This window comes from Vidua macroura, chromosome 18, assembly GCF_024509145.1.
Source record: "Vidua macroura isolate BioBank_ID:100142 chromosome 18, ASM2450914v1, whole genome shotgun sequence".
NCBI classification, from domain to species: domain Eukaryota; kingdom Metazoa; phylum Chordata; class Aves; order Passeriformes; family Viduidae; genus Vidua; species Vidua macroura.
In genome coordinates, this window is record NC_071588.1 from 7,091,260 (window position 1) to 7,112,200 (window position 20,941).

Genomic DNA, 20,941 nt, shown 5'->3' on the forward strand with positions numbered 1-20,941 from the left:
CAGGAAACACAGGGCTGAGGAGTACAAGGAGGACCTTGTGCTGTCCCTCAAAGGTGACAGTGGAAGTGGTGCTCTGATGGTGCTGAGAATGCTCTGCTGCCCTCTGAGGAGCACGTCTGCATGTGTGATGCAGCTGTAGATTTATTACACATAAAGCTGTGCTGGGTTAGAACAGATGTGGCAGAAGTGGCTGCAGGACATTGCTCAGGAATCTCACTGCAGACACTGGCAGCTGCTTCCTGAGGAGCACCAGCTCCCAAAGAAAGAGAAGCCCTTGCTGTGTTATACATGGGTGCAGGACAAAGCCAGTGTGTCATTGCTTCAAACTGGATTCTGTACATCAAAGAGCTCTTGAGAAGCAGGAGGCACTGATGAAAAGCAGATTTCCCATGCATAAAAAGGAGAAAATTATTGTTCTGGCCAGATGGGATTTTACCATAAGGCCCACCCAAGAATATACACCAAGAAGAGTAGTTATCATCATCTGATATATAATATAACTCTTAACTCTGCTATCCACTCACACAACACCTACAAATGTAGGCCTGGAGCCTTTGCATTCTTCCTGTAGGAACACTGTCAGGGAATCAACACATTCTAAGGGAATCCCACTCTCTACAAGATTAATTTAATCTAATAATATAACTATCACCCTTTAGTCACAATTACTCCCAAACAAGGCACCAGGCTAGAGCTGGACTAGAGGCATGCACAGAAGCAAGCTCCTCACTTTGCCAGGACAGGATAAGTTCTTGCAGCAGCTCAGAGCAATCCCATGCTCAAAACCTGCAGGGGTCTTGGAAAAAGCCATGAATGGCAAGTTGTGACAGCCTCTAGCTGCCCACAGCCTCTTCAGTGATGGGTACCAGCCTCTGCCTGAACCACAGGGAGCAGGCATGGCTTGGTTTCTCAAGCTTCTCTGTCCTGCCTCCAGGAGAGAAGTGCTGCTGGCCTGAGGTGATGCTGGGGACCCAGAGGGAACGTGAAGGATGCTGTGACATGCAGCTGGTAAGAGAAGGTGACCATGGCCATGTGGCTCAGCTTGTTAAGATACTTCAGCCCTGCTGAAGTGAAGTGGAAACAAAGTGATGCAAGGCCCTGGGTAGGGAAATCCTCAGCCTATTTGTGTTCTTAGATTTTGCTTCTCTTTCTTCATTCATGTTAGTGCTGGTTAAAGGAGCTGCTGGTTGCAACATCCTAGAGGACACTGTCTCACTTGCATCCCAAAGACTGTTTATTTTTAAAGTGTAGTTATTTCAAAGAAGGGGAAGGAGAACATCCTGCCTTGATGTTTGATATTCCTCTGTGAGTACGATCTCAGATTCTCTGGCTTGGGACCTATTCAATGTAGCTTGTTTTCTTTTATAAAATACCCAAGAAATAGCAAGTTCTTGTGGTGGTAGTGGTGAGTCAAAGCTCAGCAAAGGAAACTGAAGACACACAGCTGAGCCACTGAATTTCCACTACATCCTCAGGGCCAAGCCACTCACCTAATAGAGACACCCAGCTGCAGGCTTGCAAGGAAATGATGTGCAAAGTTCATAACCCACTTTGCCCTCATTAATGCTTTATGCACATCTCAACTTCTGTGCATTTCTCACATGTATTTTGAGTTTCGGGCAGATTTAAAAATGTCACTTCCACTTCTTTTTAGAAACAAGCGTAGGAATAATCCACTATATTTCAAACTGACTGAACATTAAGAAATGGTGCATTTACTTTTCAAGCACAGATGTGTATTAACTCCTTATCCAAGTAAAAGGGCTTTTTGGTCTTTGCTTGAAGGGAAAAAATAACGAGTACTGGAGTAATTAGTGGAGGTGAGGATAGAAGCTTTTCATGCAGACCTTAGGCCCTTTAAAAAATCATTCTGAAGAGAGAATATTTGGTTATGATCCCCTGATTTGAATCAGAGGGTTATTTTATGTTTTGTCCTTTCCTGTAAAATAGCCCCACTACTTAAACACTTCTAAGAGTAGAAAAGAAAGAATTCCTCTACAGGTAGATTTTTTTGCTTAATCTAAAAATCAAAATCCACTGCAGCTGCCTAGTGCCAGAACAGCCAGTGTATGGGCATCCCACAGTAGCCTTATCTGGTCAGGCTACAGCTGATTCCACAGAAGCCACAGGGGTAAGCAAATAGTTTCTGCACAGAGATGGATGCAGTCTTAGAATGCAAGATTGTTCAGCCTGCATGATTAAATTTAGTCATCTGAGCTCAACATAGCATCAGTGGGATGAAAATCCAGCAAGCTTTATTTGGGATCACTCACCCCTCCAAAATTAAAAACATCTTATGTACACACATGCACACACACGTGTGTTTCTTTCAAAGAGCTGGAAATGCTTCAAGGCTCCTTCACCAGCTCCTTCACATTTATCCTGCCCAAGGGACCTCTTTAAAACTCTGGCTACACCAACATCTTTGCTCAAAACACAGAGGGAGAGGTGTGGCATCCCAGCTACTTCCCCCTTCTCCCCTCCAAACATAGGAAGTTCATCCCAATTTAAAGATCACTTGGGCTCCTGAGGACATTTGAACAGAGCCAGCCACCTGGGATGAAATATGAAGTAGCCCAAACATTCAGCCTGAGCAGAGAGAAAATGCTAAACTTGGGGTTTTAAAAAGAAAATGAAAAAGAAAAAGGGAAAGTTGTCATTCCACAATCCCAGCTTACAAGGGAAAACAAAATAAAGATGAGTCTTTACTTGCTGACATGGCTGGAACTCCCTGCAAAGCTACCAGAAATACGTTCCTTGTGGTTCCCAGAAAAAGCCCAAGTTTTTCTCTCACAGTATTTCCAAGCTAGGGAGGTCTGAGCTTTTTGGATGCTCATCAAACACAGGATCTGAGGAAAGACTATCCCAAGAGTGAGATAGAAAACTCCAGTCCGTTGATTTAAGAAGTGACCACATTTCCTTCACTAGCTGACTGATCTAGAGATCAAAGCTGGTAGGACTTTTTCCAAGCACAGGACAAAGTTAATCAGAGACTTTGGAAAATTAATGCTCTATTTAATTTGGTATTTTCAGCTCATCATTGCATGCAAGGTTTATTTTCTTCCATTAGAATGAACTAGATACAGCTGAAGCACATCTAACCTATTTTTTCCACCTGGCAGTACCAGAGTTCCTAGAAATGCCTTGGAATCGCCACTTCCCTGTCTGCCAAATTGCCTTTGCTGTTTGAAGCATGAGGCAGCAGCAAAGAAGACTCTCTCATCCCACATTAGGGCAACTCTTCAAGTCTCTCTGGATGATTGAAAGTAGCAGAGTTAGCACAAGCAGATCAGACAGAGCAAAACATTTTGCTTAGTTATTAGCTTCCCCCATCTCCTTTTTTTTCAGTCTTTATTTGTAATTATTTTTCAGCTTGATCTCCAAAAGAGTTCCCATCAATTATGAGAGCACCCTGCTTGCTGAGGGGTCTCCCTTGCCCTCCCAATATCCCTGTCCCAGCACAAACCCACCTTCTGCACACATGTATGTTCTCCTTGCTCACTGAGCCCATTCACACAAAGAAGCTCTGAACGGGGTTCAGTGTGGGACTCAAGCTGGGCTGTGCATACATTTGCTTTTAATACATTTATGGTACCAGAGCAGTTGCCCTCATGTTTTTAAACAAGGACCTAATATTTCTTGAAATGAGTGCAACCTGCTGGATTTAAGCAAAACCAAACCCACATTTTTTAACAGATGCTCTGTTATTTTAGTGGTGGGCAGCAGCAGTTCCACCACATGAAAGTGATTATGGATGTGACATTTCCACTCTGCAAATCCCATTTTCAGGAAACGGACTTGTCTTGTATTCCTTCTTGGCCCACATCAGACAGCTTCACAAGGCCCTGTTTTCACATTTATCTCCGAATTTTCTATTGTTTTTAATAATTTGCAGGACATTTGAAGAGAACAGATATGCAGGTAGGAAGGGAAGGAGTCTGTGAAAGCCTCTTACTGAAGGAGACAAGGAAAACAAAAATACTGCTAAAAGAGTAGGGGAGGGAAGCAGGAATGCAGTTCAGCAATTAGAGCAAAGAATGCAAAGTCTGAATGAGACTTGAGGACTTGGAGGCCCAAATGTGCCTCAGACTGCAGACATGCTATTCTCTCTTATTCTTCCCATATGTGACTCTGCTGCAGTTCAAGCATCACAAGATTGCTGGGAAGGCACTGCTTTATTTCACTGGAGAACAGGCAACCTTCTCCTCACTTCCTATGAAAATAAGAATAGTCGGGGGGGGGGGGGGGGGGGGATGTTTTCATGTCCTTGGATGGAGGCAAATAAGTTCTGCTGGGATGGAAAGAGGCTGGCAGGGCTCAGGGTACCCTCACCTGCTGTAGGTCTCCAGGGCCAGCTCCCAGAGCCTGCCTGTGGATGCAGCATTCCCTGCAGCAGCTTTCCAAACCGTTAGGCAGGCATGGCCACAACAAATCCCTGGGAATCAAAGCAGCTGCAGAAGAAGTGGCAGGAGAAGGTCAGTGATCTCATTAGAGCCAGGAGGCCAGGGCCCCCAGCCACAGCGAGGTCCCAGCTCCACAGCTGCAGTGTGTTTTGATACCTGGCTCTGGCAGATTGCATAACTGCACCATGAGGTCACCATCCCTCCTCCTTGATCCTCGCTCAGAACAGGAGGTGGGGAAAAGGAAAATCACAAAAAAACAAACACGGGCACTCCGACAACCACCAGGCACAGGATGCACTCCAGCCTCTGTGGAGAACAACAGCCCTCCTCATTTAACTCCAGAGATGCTTGTTCCCAAACAACAAAAAAATGCTTGTTCCCAGGGACACAAGCAGGGGCTGTTTTCTGAACAATCACCCATGGAACAGCCCAGCTTTCCATAGCATGATCAGCAGTATATGCACTCTGAGCATACATTGACATTTTGTGCTTGCCTTCAGAGCATGTGGAGGAAAGGCAGCAGAATGCTCTGCTGCTTTTGGGAGGTTCTGGTGAGAAGGAAAACCAGTTCATCCTCATTAGGCCAGAGATGCCAACCTACACCGCAGTTATGAGCAGCTGGCAGATTTTTCTGCAGCAGCCACAGATCTTTTTGAGTACCTGATGCAAGATTCCTATATAAGATGAAGAACACACAGCTCTGGGTGCAAGGAATGCTGGCCAATTTAGCTCATTTTCTTCTGCAGGCAGAAGCCAGAGTTGCTTCCTACAGAGGGAGATTCAGAGCAATAGTTAGAGGTGGTCTTAACAGCCCTCTGGAAGAATATGTGCCCCTCTCAGCAAAGGTGGAACTGCAGGAGGCTCATTGCTAAGTCAGCTACATAAGGGATCAGAGGTGAAGTCTCAGAACACTGAAAGAATTCTTCTTTTCCACCACATCACAAATAGGCAGAAGTTTTAGTTCTCCCCTTTCAGTTCTGTAATTCGGAAGGAGTTGGATTCACCTACAAGATCTCTTACAAGTTACAGCTATGATCTATATTTTTAGAGCTATAAATGCTTATGATGAATAGTTTTTCTCTGGGCTTGGCAGCTCATGGGTACATTTGCTACCTGTCAGATTCCAGGATTGAAGTTATCATTACAGGAGTTATCCTAGCATTCACTGATTACTCAATAGTTGATGCATGTTAAGGTGCAGACACACTTATGGAGTGAATAAAATGTTGGTAGAGTGTGAAATACAGATAGAAATGCTCTGGAAGAGACCTCGGCCAAGGCACAGGACATTCTTCCTTTAATTTCATTTACATCCAGGTGCTTTTACTAGAAACTAAGTGCCAGGTCTTATTCTGAACTTTTCTCTATCTTGACTGCAGTCCCACATTACAATATTAATTTCCTTCTTCTCATTTCAGTCTGAAAGGACAAAAGCCAGATTGTTTTACTGTCAAATGATTTGAAAAATCTATTTAAAATATGCAAATCCAGTGCTTGGAAAGACCCACTTGACTAGGGAGTGTTCCCTTGGGGACTGTAACCATTACACCCATAAAGCAGAACTATTTTAAGCAGAAACCTCTGATAGCTGTCTCATAAATTCATTGTGCTATGCTCATGCAACAAATGTGATCCATGTCCCTAGGAGAGCAGTCTGAACATTGGCTTTCCCCTTTCATCACAACACCAGCTTTTATGCCCAAGGAAACATACAACGTATCTAACATAACATCCACCAGGGAGTGCTGGAATTCCCAGCCTTTTCTTGTGGACCTTTCAGACTAATCCTTGCAGGGGGGGGGAAACAAAGCTAACTCTTGTGACTGGACACTCAGCAAACAAATAGAGATTCTCTAACAAGGATGCAAGATGCCCTATCAAATAAGATCCTTCATCTACACAAAGCTGCTATCCATGTTCTAGTTTGTTGGGTTCCTTTTTCAGAAAATACCCTCATTCAAACATACAAAAAAATGTAAAGCCTTAGAAAGAGAAACAAAGGCATCATTTAGAGTGTCTCCTCAGGCAAATAATCCTGAATATGATGGGACCATGGTAAATAAAAGTAAGGCAGTGTAATGAAGAGTTCAAGATGCCATGGCCATTTGCTTCAGGGCTTTAATAGGTCACATAGGTCTATTCTCTACTGGAGCAAGTTCTCATTAACAAAGTGTACACAACATATCATAGAAAAATTAATAGTAAACGATAGGGTTGGTGGGAACTGACAGGGGTGATGAGGCAATTTCCAGAAGATCAATCTGGTTTTCATTTTCTATAAATTGAGCAGTTTAAATCAGTTCAAACTAAAGAGCAGAAAACATGGTCAGATTGGTTTCTACTGCTCGGTAAACAGATGGAATATATAACAAAACAAAAGCTACAGTCCTGCAGTAAAAGTTTACTTGTGGAGTTCAGTATAAAAATTGAACACCATTAAACAAGTTATGTATATCCATAGGAATCTGTAAAACTAATGTTCCCAAATTAACTTCATATATATCACCTCCCAGATACATGGGGGAGGTTTAAATAATGAAATCCACAAGCACCATAGGTGCCCAAAACTGCTTTGTTTTGTTTTGAAAGGACAAGAAACAGGAGAAAGGAGAATTGAAAGGCAATCCCATACAAAATTTGCTGGCCACTTCCTGGGAAATAAACTTGGATTTTTAAAAGCAAACAAAACACACACGTATACGTGTAAACTGGCCTGGCAAAAGGAGAGCTGTTTGTGCTTGGACTTCCAGCTACGTGACCCTATTGTTTCATTCAGACACTTCAGATGTTTCACATGCTGGAAGCCTATTGTACAAACATATGGAGAAGAAAACATTCCATATGTGAATGCCAAACCTGCAAATATTCTGTGTCACCATTACCCTGCTGCAGAGCTGTTATCCCAGCCTTTTGGGAACCAGGTTGTTGTGTCACTAAATGTCACTAGCAGGTGGGAGGGCTTATGCAGAAGACATGGGTAGTGATCTTTCAAATGCAAGCAAAGAAAAACCCTCTCGCTTTCATGCAATCTTTTTAGCTGGGCTTCCACATGAGCCATTGCTGCAGCTGGAGCTGGAGCATCCAGGGGTCTGCTACAGTCCGAGTGCTCATCCTTAGTTTTGGATGGTATACAAACAGCAGCACTTCTCTCCACCTTGTTCTCCCAGGATTAGTCTCCTCTTGGCCCTGTGGAAAGGGAAATTTCCAAGACTTCTATTTTGCCAGGATTTCAGAGAGCAGGATGCTTGTAAATTTTACTTTATTGCTTACACATAAGGAGAGACCATGAGGGCACAGCAGGGAGGGTTGGGAGAAAGCTGAAAAAAGTATCACAGATACTGCAAACAGAGGAAAAACTAAGCCTGGGTTTGTTGTTACAGGGTCCCAAACAGTGAGCAGTTTGTTTTCCTAAAAAAATCTGCTTTGCAGACATCCTTTCTTCTTCCCCATTCAAGTTTCAACCAGGAAACCTGGAATAAGTTACTGTTGATTTTAGAGGCAAATCAAGTGTTCAGCCTGCTAAGCTTGCATTTAAAGTTAGTCTTGATGAGCAACTCCTTGGGGCCCTTGTATTCAAATAGTGAAGGCTCTGATTTACCTGAAGTGCCCACCCATGCAGACCTGGAGCATAGGAGGAAGTCAAGGTCATGGGCAGCCTGGGCTTTGAGCCTCAGTGCTACCAGTAAAGGCTTCACATTTTCAGTCAAAAAATCCCTTTAATAAAAACTGAGGTTTTTTTAAACAGTGGAATAGTTACTAACCAAGCCCAGGAGAAAGATGGACTTAAGTAGAATAAATGGATTAGATCTCCCACTGCTAAACCCAAATGAAGCACAGTACAGAGCAGGCGCACAGTCCTTGCAAAGGCTGAGTGACCAACTTTCTGGGATTTGGATCAGGCTGGACATTCAGAGGCATGTCATCCCAGAGCTCCTGTGCCCAGGAAGCTGTCACTATTGGCCTCCTTAGCACTCAACCCTAGCGAAGTCCTGCTACACCCTAACAGAATAAAGAAATAGAAATACTATGAAAACAGATCAGTAAGAGATGGATGAACTTCCAAAATCCCTTCCTAAGAGCTGACAGTAGTTCTGAATGGAGGCTTGTGGCAGCCCATTTTGTTTAGCTCATTTGGTGTTGAAACCTGGCTGCTAATATAAAGAAATGAGAGGAGTAAAACACGGGATGAAAATGAGATAGTGCAGCAGGTTATGGCTTGCATGTGAAAAATTGCTTTTGTTTTGCCACTTTGAACACCACCCACCCCTGCTTTCTATTGAAGCATAATGGTACTGCCTGTACTCCCCCAGGACCAAGGATTTCACATAGTTTAATAGTTCCTGTAATTAGATATTTGTGAAACTCTGAAATGCTCTGATGAAAGGTACTGTAAAAGTATTACCAACTCTTCTGCCATGAAAGGGCTCCACCCAAACCCAAATACAGATGTTGTCCTCAATGCACATCATTACTAATCCAAGCCAGCAGTACTTATGGCCTGATTTAAATCCTCCTGAAGTCTTAGATGACTTCTGTGAGCTCCAGTAGGGCTCCAAGAACTCTAGAAAGGAAATACAGGCAAATTAGCCTTTGCTCCTCTCAAAATTGGAACCTCCTTTCCATTGGCAATGATGTGAGTAAGGATATTCAAAATGAACCATGGGGCCATGAGAGAGACAAGCTGCTGAGAGCTTGTAAGAGGAATGATAATGTTCTTACACTGAGTTTGAAAACCAAGACTGACAGTCAGGCTTCTCCCTACTGCTGCAAAATGGTTACACATATTAATGCAAGCCCCTACAGTGCCCTGCCCCTACTCCACCCTTCTCCTGCCGTGAATTTGTACAAGAGGATGACTTTTCTGTTTAGTACTTCCCATACTCAAGCAAGTATCTAAATACCACACTGAATATTTATCATTTATAGATCTGGGATATCAGTGCATACAAAGAACAGTGTGTAATGGCAAGAACTGCTTTACCAGACCTGGTCTAGGTACACTTCTGCTGGGTAGCCACTCTCTGGTACAAAATATGCCATGAGTTCCTTTATTTTTTATGAAGAAAGAGAGGCAGGAAGAAGGAGACCTGAATATTTTACCACCATTCCTGGTCTGTCACACAAAAAAGCAGAGGAGAGAATAGTAATTATTGGTTACCACAGGAAAGGTTGTTTGCTGGGTCTTTGCAAACCAGTGCAACAGGATTGTTTGCTCCAACCTCTTAGATAGTAAGGAAAAAAAATTATTTCAGCATTTTCACCCCAAGGACGGTTGGTATCTCTGCCAGCACAACAGTCTTTTAGCTCCTTCTGCACAAAGATTACCCACATAATTCCAGAAATCTTCTCCACTGGCTTGTTTCTCTTACCTTGGCTGCTGCTTCCATTGCTGGCCTTGGTAAACGAGAGAATTATGGTTCAGCTCTACAAAGAGAGAATCCCCTGTGCTGTGCAGGACTTGAGGCCAGCCTTGTCCATCTTCTCAGCTTTCAGCTTCTTCAGTGCTTCCGTAATTAGAATTATCAGGACTAAAACACTGTGGACATTATTGCTGCTTAGCGTGAAGCTAACAAGCGAGCGCCAGATTTATAACACTCTGGCCAGACAGAATTAAAAAAGAGTTACAAATCATTGCCCAGTTCCAGGGATATGTACTCCAGAATCTTATTTTGCCAGAGACTCCACGTGAACTTTAGCCTCTAGAAGAAATCCGCCTGCAATTTTCTAATTTAAATACCAGTCAGACCAGTGGCGGGATGTAAACTAACATGCATGAAAAATAAGGGTTCAATGACCCAAATCAATTATGTTTTAAGGGCACTGCTCTGGACTCAGTAGGAAATATTTTAAACAGGAAAAAGAACTAAATAGGATCATTCATTGAACTGACTTGGAAATGAGGCAGAAATTTGGTAAATAAGAAGTCCAATGCAAGCCAGCTTTATGAACCAAATTTAGTGAATTAAAAAAAAAAAACAAACAATAAAACAAAACAAAACAAAAAAAAAAGCCAGAAAAAACTGAACCAAAGCAACAAAAAAACCCCCAAGTACAGATATTTTTTAGACTCAAATAATGTTTCAGGTTCCTGGGTACTAAAGTCAACAGGGCAGTAAACAAAGCAATTCTCATGCCTTCCTTGAGCCCAGGCAGTTTAACACCATTTACTTCCAGACATAAAAAAAAAAAAAAAAAAAAAAAAAAAAAAAAAAAAAGTGGTTTATAGAAACCCTGAAACTGCATCTTTATTAAAATAGGACAACCTGCAGATCTTCTGTATAAAGAAAAATTAATCATTTTAAGAAAAAACAGCTTCTGAAATTCAGAACCAGACACTGTGACTGGATTTTTAAAGCACATACACAGAGGCTAGGGAGAAACAGCTCTACTGCTTCAGAGTATATGAAGATATCTGCTCCCCAAACTGGCCAAACACCCAAACTCTCTGCATGGTAAACATCTGATCTGCCAAGATACATTGTAAACACAAAAGGATGAAGTTATGGCAATTAATCAAGATACAAAGAAAACAGGAAAGACCTATCATTTCTCTCCTCCTCAAGCACAAAGTACTTTCACAAAAAGTGAAGAGATTAATAGATATTATCTACTGCCAACGAAACTTTCAGGTTCTTTGAAGGTGCCTTATTTGTCTTGACTGGCTTCATCTCCTGAGACAGAAATACAGCCTAGTGTGCATACCCAGTGCTTTACAGTGAGGAATAAAGCAAAAGCTACCTGGACATAAAAATCCCATTAAAGTGTTACTAAAATAACCCCCACACCTGGCAGCTGCTGGGATTGGAACCAGATGTGCAGTACATCTGGTAAAGAATGGGATTGCTGCTAAGAAACACTGAGCTATTTGAGGGACATATTTTTCCAGTCCAGCAAGGGTCCAGAAAGACTTAGTAAAAGTTATGTATTTTGCCCCTACTTTTCTCAAGGCAGATGCTGACCATTGACAGACCTATTGTGTGCTAACTTAAAACATTTGAGACCTTCCCTATCCTCCTGCCCCAATCAGAGGTGCATATTTTGCTGCTCCAGTTGCATAATTTACTGATTCAGCTGCATGCTTGGTTGATCTGGTAGGTTGATCAGTTGAGATTCTGGATACATTGCCAAATGTGCAGCGTGCTTTGTTGATCAGGGCTGTAGAATTTAATAGCTGAAATTTCATACACTTTACTAATCAGGCCACATTCTTTGCTAATTGAGGTGCATATTTTAGTAGTTGATTTTTTTTTTAATCTTTCACTGATCTTGGGAAGGATCCTGCTCTCTCTGAAACCAGCAGGAATTTTGCCATAGTTCTTGCTGGGTAAAGGACTAAGACTTTCACTAGAGGATCTAGGATTGCTAAGATTTCTTCTCTTAAACAGAACAAGAAAGGCTTGATTTTTTTCTTTAAGCCAGCAAGTGAACAGAAGAATACCAGATGAAGGATGGCACTGGCATAGAGAACTCCTCCACAGGGATTTGATTAAACAGATAATATTTAATGGACATACAAAGACATAATTTTGACTGTGTTACTCTTTCATCAGGCTAACATTCTTCCTTCAGGATAAACAAGCCGCTTATCTACACATCTTGTTCCATTTGATACAGACACGCAGAAGGAAACATCATGCACCTTATCTTCAAATTTTCTTTCATTTGATCTAACTCCTACTTTTAAATTGCTGTAGTACTTGGTGAAGGATTCCAGAGAGAGCTATACTTTGCCACAAAACATGTTGCAAACATCCACGCTACCTCACAGCATCACAAATTTTCTCAGCTCTTACTGGCAGAGACCACCTTCCTGGATGAAAAGAACAATTCAGTTCCCTGTACCTCATGCAGACTTTGCCCTTGCCAAGGGAGTTTCTGTTATGTTTTTACATTGTTAACTCTAAGCCAGAAGACAAAAAATTTCTCATAAATCGTTGAATACCTTTTTTCAACTGATAAATTGAACTACATTTGAACCACTAACTTAGAGTGGGATGTATATTTCTTTACTAGCATAGCAACACTATCAGTGTAGCCAAAAAGATAAAAATAGTGACGCCTACGCAGCACAGTGCAGTCCTTGATGAGTGAAGAGCAAGTGCAACTTACTCCAAGAAATAATAAAAACAGGGAGCAAGAGATGTATACACACATCTGTTTGGACACAGAATTCCTTGTCACATTGAGGAAGATAAGCAATAGAAAATGCTTTTCATTCTACAAAATAAATTGTCCAGTATGTTAAGAGCCTATAAACAATGTGATTAAAAGAATAATTGACACAGTAAGAAGTCAGGTCGGGGAAAGCAGGCAGGAGACTGCTGCTTCTTCATTAAGAAGGCAGTTTCTTTTCTATAGTGCTGTTGGTCAATACTTTAGTTCAGTTACTGCCTGGTGTGAAATCAAACACTCCTGATTTCAGAGTTAGAGAACGATTGAAGTTGACTAGGGAACATTAGAGAAAAATTAATAAAAATTAGAGAGTTTACTGATGCATTCAGAATCCCACCATTGCCTTTCACCCCCAAATGCACAGCACACAGCCAGTACTTGCTCCTCATGACTGTACACGCAAAGGCAGAAGAGAAACAGCACAGGGAGGATGCAATAATTCAGGGAAGCAAGCAAGTTATGTAGTTTAATAAGAGAGGTATGCAACTGCATGAAGGTAAGCTCGCATTCTGCAATGCAATCCTGACTTGGAAGAGAAACAAAATACAAAGCCCTGCAACCATACAATTCAATAGATCTTAGTAAAGTTAGTATTTCAGGGCCAGAAATGTGGCTTAATTAAGTTCTCACTGTAGCTATCTTCACTAGGATACCAAAGTGAGATAAAACATCTTCATTTCAACCACAGTCATTTCTGTGTGTTTGTGTGCTGTGGCAGGGAATTACTTTATCAGGCAGAATTATAATGCTATTTGCCACCAGAGAAGGCAACCCCACACCTTTTTTTTCTCCTTTATATACACATATATATATGTAACAAGATATAAATGTATGTGGAATTATATTTTCTAATACTCTAGTGGCTCATGTTTTATAGAATTGAGAATCTCTACTAGAAGTGTCAAACCGTGGTTCTATCGGGATCCATAGGAAAAGTCCCACTCCCTTCAGCGGGACCAGGACTGCTCATCATTCCCGAAGCTCAGAGTGACTGCTCTGCAGCTGCTCCTGGTTGTGGGCTGCTCCGTGTTTCCTCCTCTGCCTTTCCACAGCAGCTCGGCTGCCGCCCGTGCTCAGTCTCTCTCAGCTCCCCGTTCCCACTTGCTCTCAGCTCTGCCCGGATCCCTGCCCTGGGAGCTGTACCTGTCACTCGCAGAGTTTACCTGCTCTCCCTGCTACAGCCGAGGTGCACAAGAGCGGGGAGAGCGAGCGTGGGGACTGTAAAACAGCACGAGGTATTTGGTTTGGACTCCCCAAGCCAGGCTGTGCCCGTGGCAGGGATGCCTTTGGGCAAGTGTTGTCATTTCTGCTGGGAATCCGTAGTCATCGGGCTTTCACCGGATTTCTGGTCCGGCTGTACCGAAGCGGTGGGGTTGATTCGGAGTCCCGGAGCATCACGTATCGCGGTGCCTTTCGCACTCCGAGGCGAGTCCCCGGCCAACCCTGCACCCCAAACACCGAGAGACAGGGGCCGAAGGGGACCCGCAGCCGCCCCCGCCGCGGACGCCCCGCTGCATCCCTCCTCCCGGTGTCCGAAAACAGATCCCTGGGCGCATCCCTCGTCCCGGGAGCACCAGCGCACCCCTCACCCGGGCTGCCGGCAGCTCTGCTGCACCCCTCGCCCCGGCACTCCCGGCCCCTCTCCTGCTCCCGGCGGGGCTCCCGGGGCTCCCCCTCCCCGTCGGGCTCGCCGCTGCCGCGCTGCCCTGCCCGGTGCGGGCGGGGGCCGGTGCCGCCGGTGCCGGGGGTTACCTTGGCTCCCGCCCCGCCGAGGCAGAGCGCCGCGGCCGCCGCCAGGACGAGCCCCGCGCCGGGGCCGCTGCGGAGCATGGCGCGCCGTGCCGAGCCGTGCCGAGCCGAGCCGCGCCGCGCACAGCCAGCGGAGCTGCCGCGCCGAGCCGTGCCCCGAGCGGCGCCGCTGACAGCGACCCCCCGAGCCCGGCCTCCCCGCCCCTCGCCCCCTCCCCCGGCCGCTCCCGGCCCCTGCCCTCCCCCGGGGGGTCACCTGCGGCGCGGAGCTCGGCGGGGACCGGGCGAGGCGCCGCGGGAGCGGAGGGGGCTGGGGGGCAGCGGGGGTAGCCTGGTGCGAGCCCCCCTCCCCGGGCTGCTGCATCCTCGGCGGGCTTGGGAACCGCCGGGCTGGAGGCAGCTCAGCCCTTGAGAGCGGCGGCGGGAGCGGGCCCCTGCAGGAAAAGTTTCTCCTGCGGGGCCGTGGGAGATGGAGGGGCTGCGGTGCTGGCCCTGGAGAGGGCGGCTGTCCTGGGCAGCGCCCCCGGCCGCCGCTCCAGTCCCCTGGCCGACGCTGGAGCCCAGTCAGGGGAGTGAACGGTCAGAAGAATGGGAAATAGGAAAAGGGCTCAGGTCTTTCCAAGCTAAAGGGCTCAGGTCTTTCCCCGGCTTCATTTGAGCACGAAGCAAGGGATGGGAAAGGAATATTCACGGGCATCCTGGGGAGCCCAAAGCACAGGACCTGCACAAAATCCAGCAGTCAGGGTACAGCAGCCAAGTAACCTTTCTGAAGGTGATGGGAGGGCAAGGGACACTCCTTGTTTCTGATGCAGCTTTCTGTTTTACACTCTCCTATACCCCATTGACTCACATCACATCCTGCAGTGAGTGTCAGACCACAATGTAATCAATGGGAAAAAAATGGATAATACCTTCAGTTGATGTCCAAGTGGGTGCATATAACAAGTATGAAATTGGAGGGCTAGTGTCAAAGAAAACTTTTTTCTTCATAAATGCAGTCTTGTGTTGAATGCATCCTGGCACTGACCTCATGTCTAGTCCAGGCCCATTCACCTGCTCCATGGGTTTGATGTTCTGATTGTAGGAGATAATGACTGAATCCCAAAGAAGTGAAACAGATCTCCACCTAATCCTTCCAGTGCTTGTGAGGTGAAGCTGCCTGTTAGCCTTTACTAACAAACACCTACAAAAAGTAACAACATGATTAGTCTAAGGCTGAGGGAGGCTCAGGGACAGGACTGCTCACTGCCCACAGGGACCTTCCTGGAAAATGTACATATGCTAATTTAGAAATAGCCCTTCTATGGAAGGACACATAAAGAATGTCTCGATAGCTTAATTGGCTTCTTTATACTTCTTGCACTGAAAGGAGAAGACACAAATAATTCTTTGTGTGACTAATTCTTATTTTACCCTTCTTTTTTTCAGGGCAGACTCTTGTAAAGGGTGTTCCTGGGCTCTGACCTTGTCAGTTATTTACTGTGACTGCCTGTGTTTGAATTTACATTTTGCTCCTCCCGGGTAATATTTCTTTGAGTTACCTGTCAGATGAAAAAGCATATATCAGAGAATTTATAACTACGTTTTATCTGTTCTGAATAAACACAAAACCCAGGACACTTGGCATCCTTGGCAGGAAGGTTTTTCTGAGCAGAACACTTCTGCCTGAAGGGCAGTCTGGTCTCTGTAGCATAGCGTTGTGGCACATTGCCTTTCTCAACACTCATGGTTAAATCTCAGGGCGATGTCACCATAAATGTATGTTAAGCTTTAAAAAATCTCCCAAACAAGAAATCTACTTTTTTTCCACATGAGGCTCAGTGTGACAAGAAGTAAATGCAGAGATTCCATCTGCTGTTTCCTTACGCTGATGCACAGTTGTTGAGGATGTAAGTCAAGGACTAGCTGGCAGAAAAGGATATTCAAAACCCTTCTTTGCTTGGACATTGCTGGAATAATAATATAAAAATATCTAAATGAAAGAGAAAGAACAAGTCTAAGTCTAGCAGCTCTCTTTATAAGGATCTTACACCCCTGTTATTTGGATTCCTTTCCAGGGGTCATCTGAGCGCAGGCACCCGTAAACCTTTAGAGGCAAAGAGGGTGCTCTGTGGGCTACGCTGCCATTCCAAGCTGTAGACCTTGGGCATGTAGCACAGACACAACTGTATGCTGATTTCTCATGTTTGTGTTTGCCCTGCTGTTGGCCTTGCAAACTCTGTCAGTGTGTCTTTGTTCCCTTATCTCAGCATCCCTCTGCTAGCAGAACCTGTCCACACCACATTTCATCACTACGGCTTAGCAATGACTTAGCATCTAGAATTAAGGATCAAACATACAGTAGTCTGCTCATACAGTACTTTCAGCTCAGGTTGTTCACCCTTTCAAACCATATATTTAATGAGGATTATGTTTTATATTTATTATCTCCTTCTGTGAGCAGGCAGGAGGACTCTGTATGGGCTTGAACAACTTCCCACAGCAGGCGGCACAGAAGACTGGGTCCAAAAGGTGTCTGACTGCCCACTGGAGGTAACGACCACGAAACCAGGCTTGCAAGTGTACCTGCAAACCTCTTCTAGGTGAGCTACCTTCCCCCAGTGTCACAGCTGCCTGTTGGACAGATGGGTCAGGCAGCTGGAGGGTTTACTGGGAGGATCAAAAGACAGAAGGGTCAAAGGCACTTTGCTTCCTGCCTAATCTTTATTCCCTGTCTCCTACTCCCTACAGCCCCACATCTCACAGAGTTGCCACACAGCCCAGATCAGAGCTGTAGCCCATTCTCACCACACATCACAAAAGGGAGATACAGGGGCAAAAACTGTGCACATCCCTGAACAAAGGCCAAGCCTCTTTCACAGTTATTGAGACATCTTTAAGAAAGTAAATGTCCTGCTCTCTGTGTTGGACTCCCTGTTGAAAACTTCAAGGTTTTCATGCTCTTTTAGCAAGTCCTTCCAAGGATAGTGTTTCCTACTGTACTATGCCATTTTGAGAGCTCTTGAAATGCTGAAGCAAGCACCAATTTCAGTAGAATAGTGACATTTATGAAGTTAGTGGATAGGACTTGTGTATGTAATGGCAGCACTTTCTTAACCAGTAGCTCCAGGCTGGGAAAGTAATTTCCAGGAAAAAAAAAAAAAAACAAAAAACAAAAACTAGAAACTTACTGCTTCCAGACTGGCAGCAAAAATCATTTATTGTGGGAAATCTAAGCTTGAAATAAACCCCAGTAATTTCCATCAACTCTCTCTCTACCACACACACAGAGATACATGGAAAGAGAACTTTCTGAATTAATTTCCTGGAATATTAAGGCATCCCGATACCAAAAGTAATTCTCCTTGCCCAGAGAGACTATTGTAGAATGTCCCACAGAAATGAATGCAGCTCTTAGCAGTTTCTGTTTTTCAAAACAGCTGGTGTGATCAAACTGAATCCAGATTTAAACAGGAGAAGGGCATTGGCAAGATACTTTCAGTAACAAGGCCTTAAATCTTAGTTTATTCTCTGTACGCAAGAGCTCCCATATGCAAACCTTATGGTTACACAATGTGGCTTTTTATGCTTTCCTAGCCTTCTCTTAGGTATAGTAAAGGTTGATTAAATCCATTCTGAGCTACATTGTTATATCAGACACACCACAGTTGCATCTATCTTCACTGTTTATAGAAATGAGTCAGGAAAGCAACGTTTTAAATACTTATCCATGCTAGAAAAGACATGCTAAAAATTGCTTAGGTATAATGCCATAAAAATGTTTCACATATATCAATAAAATTTATGGGTAAATAAAATACATAAATTAAATATTAAGGCAATGTTTAATAAAGCATGTTTCTGAAGACCTGCATTCTAATTCCATTGTCTGTATTTAATACAAAACTCTCTTTTTCCTCAGTGGGTTTGAGAGGTGAGCTGGATGCCTGAGTCTGATTGCAATCTGCCAGTAATAGAGCTAGTTTTATGTGGTTAGCACAGGTTTCTTTTTTGATGAAGTTTTTGCAGACTGAGTGACACCAAATAATAGAAATATGTAAGCAGAAAAACATGCAGTAAGTACAGGGAATTGGAAAAGTGTGTCGTCAGTGGCTAGAGAGCAAGAACTTCCCTAAGGAAATATTTAGAAAAACGTGTTTGTAGCTATAAAAGCTGTAAGTGGAAAGCACCACACATGGGCTTTGTGCTGTGCAGAGAGTGCCACCCTCTGCTCCTGCAGAGTATGGAGCCTTTCTCTCCTACCTGACTCTTCTTCCTTCACTAGTGCAGTTCTCAAGCAGTGAGTTACAAAATTAGCCAGCTGGACAGGAACTCTACAAATGGCCAGTACTCCCTGGTAATTTTTTTAGGTCAGCTCTTTAATTGCATTATATGTTGTTTTTTTTTGGTTTTGTTTTTGTTTTTGTTTTTGTTTTTTTTTCCCTCAGAGGAAAGATGAATAAATTTCCCTTTCCCTTTTAGGAACAAGGCCCTGTGGGTTCCTGAAAAAGACAATTTTTATTAAGGTCTGACAGAGCTCACTTGGAGAGAAGGCAGCACGGCAGCTCCTGCATACAATCTAGTTGCAGGGTGAGAGAATGCTGCAGTTGGCTGTGGTTAAAGATTTTGTTGTGGTACCTTCTGATCTTTCTTCCTGAAGAATTAAAGAGTGCTCTGCAACAAGAACTCTAACAGGCTTTGGGGTAAGCCATGGGCTCTTTCACTGCTGGAGACAGAGACTGCACTTTATACAAGTTGTCTCCTGCAAATTTACAGGAATTCCTTCCCTTAAAGGCCTCATTCGTGATACTGTTTGACATTTTTTTCTGGCTTTTTAAACCACGACATTCCTGTGTTGTGCTAAAAATTACATTACTGATGATAGACATCTTTCAGTATGAAGGATTCTCCTTCAGGCAGCCTGGTTTAAGCCTGTTGCAGCTTTGTGCCATTCTTGGGCAATAGTCTCCAAACAAGTGGTTATTTCTGTAGCTGGGGCTTTGGTGCTATGTGGCAGAGTAGCAAGTAAAAAAGAGATACTTCAGAGCTTTACCCGAACATTACATTGTTCTAGACAGATGGGGTCAAAGTCAAGAAGCAAACACAGACAAATATTCCAACTGAAGAGAAAAGCTACTTCAGTGACTCAACAATTGAGTTCTCTGTTGGTTATTGTTTTCTGGTTTTGAGTTCTCTGCATGAGGCAAAACTCCAAGCTTTTACATTCTTACAGAAAATCAAAACCAGATCAAATGAAGATCAAGCATTCAAGTCTTCCTCACCATATTGCTTTTGACATGTTCTGTGGAAGAGTATGCAGTGAAGGTCCCTACTAAAGATTTGGAACACTCATTCACGCATACAATTCTCAGGGTTTCCTCTCATATCTCAGCAGAGGCTCGCTCTCTTTCACTCTGCTCCCCTTTACACATTCAAATCCCACATATGGTTTATGAGCTCAGTGCCAAACATGCACGCAGCCAAGGGCAAACTTCAGTTGTGGTGTTGAGCCACAGCCTGGGATTGCCCCTTCACACTGGCATCTGGCTCAGGCAGCAGAACAGCAGGAGGCTGTCCCGTGAATCCAGATCCACTTTCTCTGGATACCTCTGATCATCACGCTGGGAGCCTCTCTTACATCCATGCATTTGCACTTGAGAACAGTCTTCTTCCTGACTTAGTTTGTAAAGTAATGGTCTCTTCCAAATAATGCCTAGAGGGCTGTGTAATGTGTGCAGGAAAACCCCCAGCTGCTGGCAATATCCAGGAGCTCGGTTAACAGGTTTGCAGTTCAAACAACATGCTGGTGTTTTGGTTTATCAACCCTCTTGACTTTGGAACAGCCTCCCGTCTTCCTAGAGAAACAGCTCAGAGGATTCATGTTCATAGTAAGGATAATTTGGAAAGGTTGATAACACAGGAATATCTGGCAAAGCAGACACTGTTTACCTGGCAATTATATTAAGGGTGGCAGTATGAGGTTAGCAGTAGTTTTCATTATGAAATTATATGCTCTGATGCACCAGCTCCCAATACCCCAGAGGACCTGTGGGATGGCCGGCTCCAGAAAGACGCTGAAAACTCTAAGATTTATGAGGAAAGGGCCATCGGGAACGGTGAAAATGTGACATTTACAGGACATGTCAGTGGAGTCTCCTGACTCAGACCCTGTAAAAGGCAACGCTAATGCAGGAACATGAACGACGCTGATACACAAGGCTGCGAGGGGCGTACCACATTCACAAAGAAATGTAAAACTTTAATTTATGCACAACTTGATTTTAATTTATGCACGTCGGTGCCAGCCCCAGGGTCCCCACGGAGGAGCCGGTCAGACCCCCGCCCCTCAAAGAGCCGCGGCACCGCCCGGGGCGGGCGCTGAGGCGGCCCGGCCCCAGAGCCGCTCCCCCTCCGTCCCTCCCTCCCCTCCGTGCGCTGCCGGAAGGGTCCGTCTGGAAAAGCCGCCGCTTCGCCACGGGCCCGGCGGCCCGGCCGCCGCCTCGGAGCGCCCGTGCCTCGGCCGCCACTGTGCCCGGCGGGGGCCGCGGCCGGCGGCGCGGGGGCAGCAGAGCCGTGGGGCCCCGCGCGGGCCCGCGCTCGGCAGCGGCGGCAGCGCCGGGCCGGCGGCGGAGGGAGAA

At 44.7% G+C, this 20,941-nt stretch overlaps 1 protein-coding gene across 1 annotated transcript in view; it reads right to left on the minus strand.

The window, feature by feature from the left end:
• LOC128816496 (uncharacterized) overlaps window positions 1-14,688 on the minus strand; it is a 32,037-nt gene extending 17,349 nt beyond the window's left edge. The window contains exon 1 of the mRNA XM_053994159.1: window positions 14,581-14,688. Coding sequence (XP_053850134.1) covers window positions 14,581-14,688 — 108 coding nt within the window. The remainder of the gene's footprint in view (window positions 1-14,580) is intronic.
• Window positions 14,689-20,941: the final 6,253 nt, after the last annotated feature.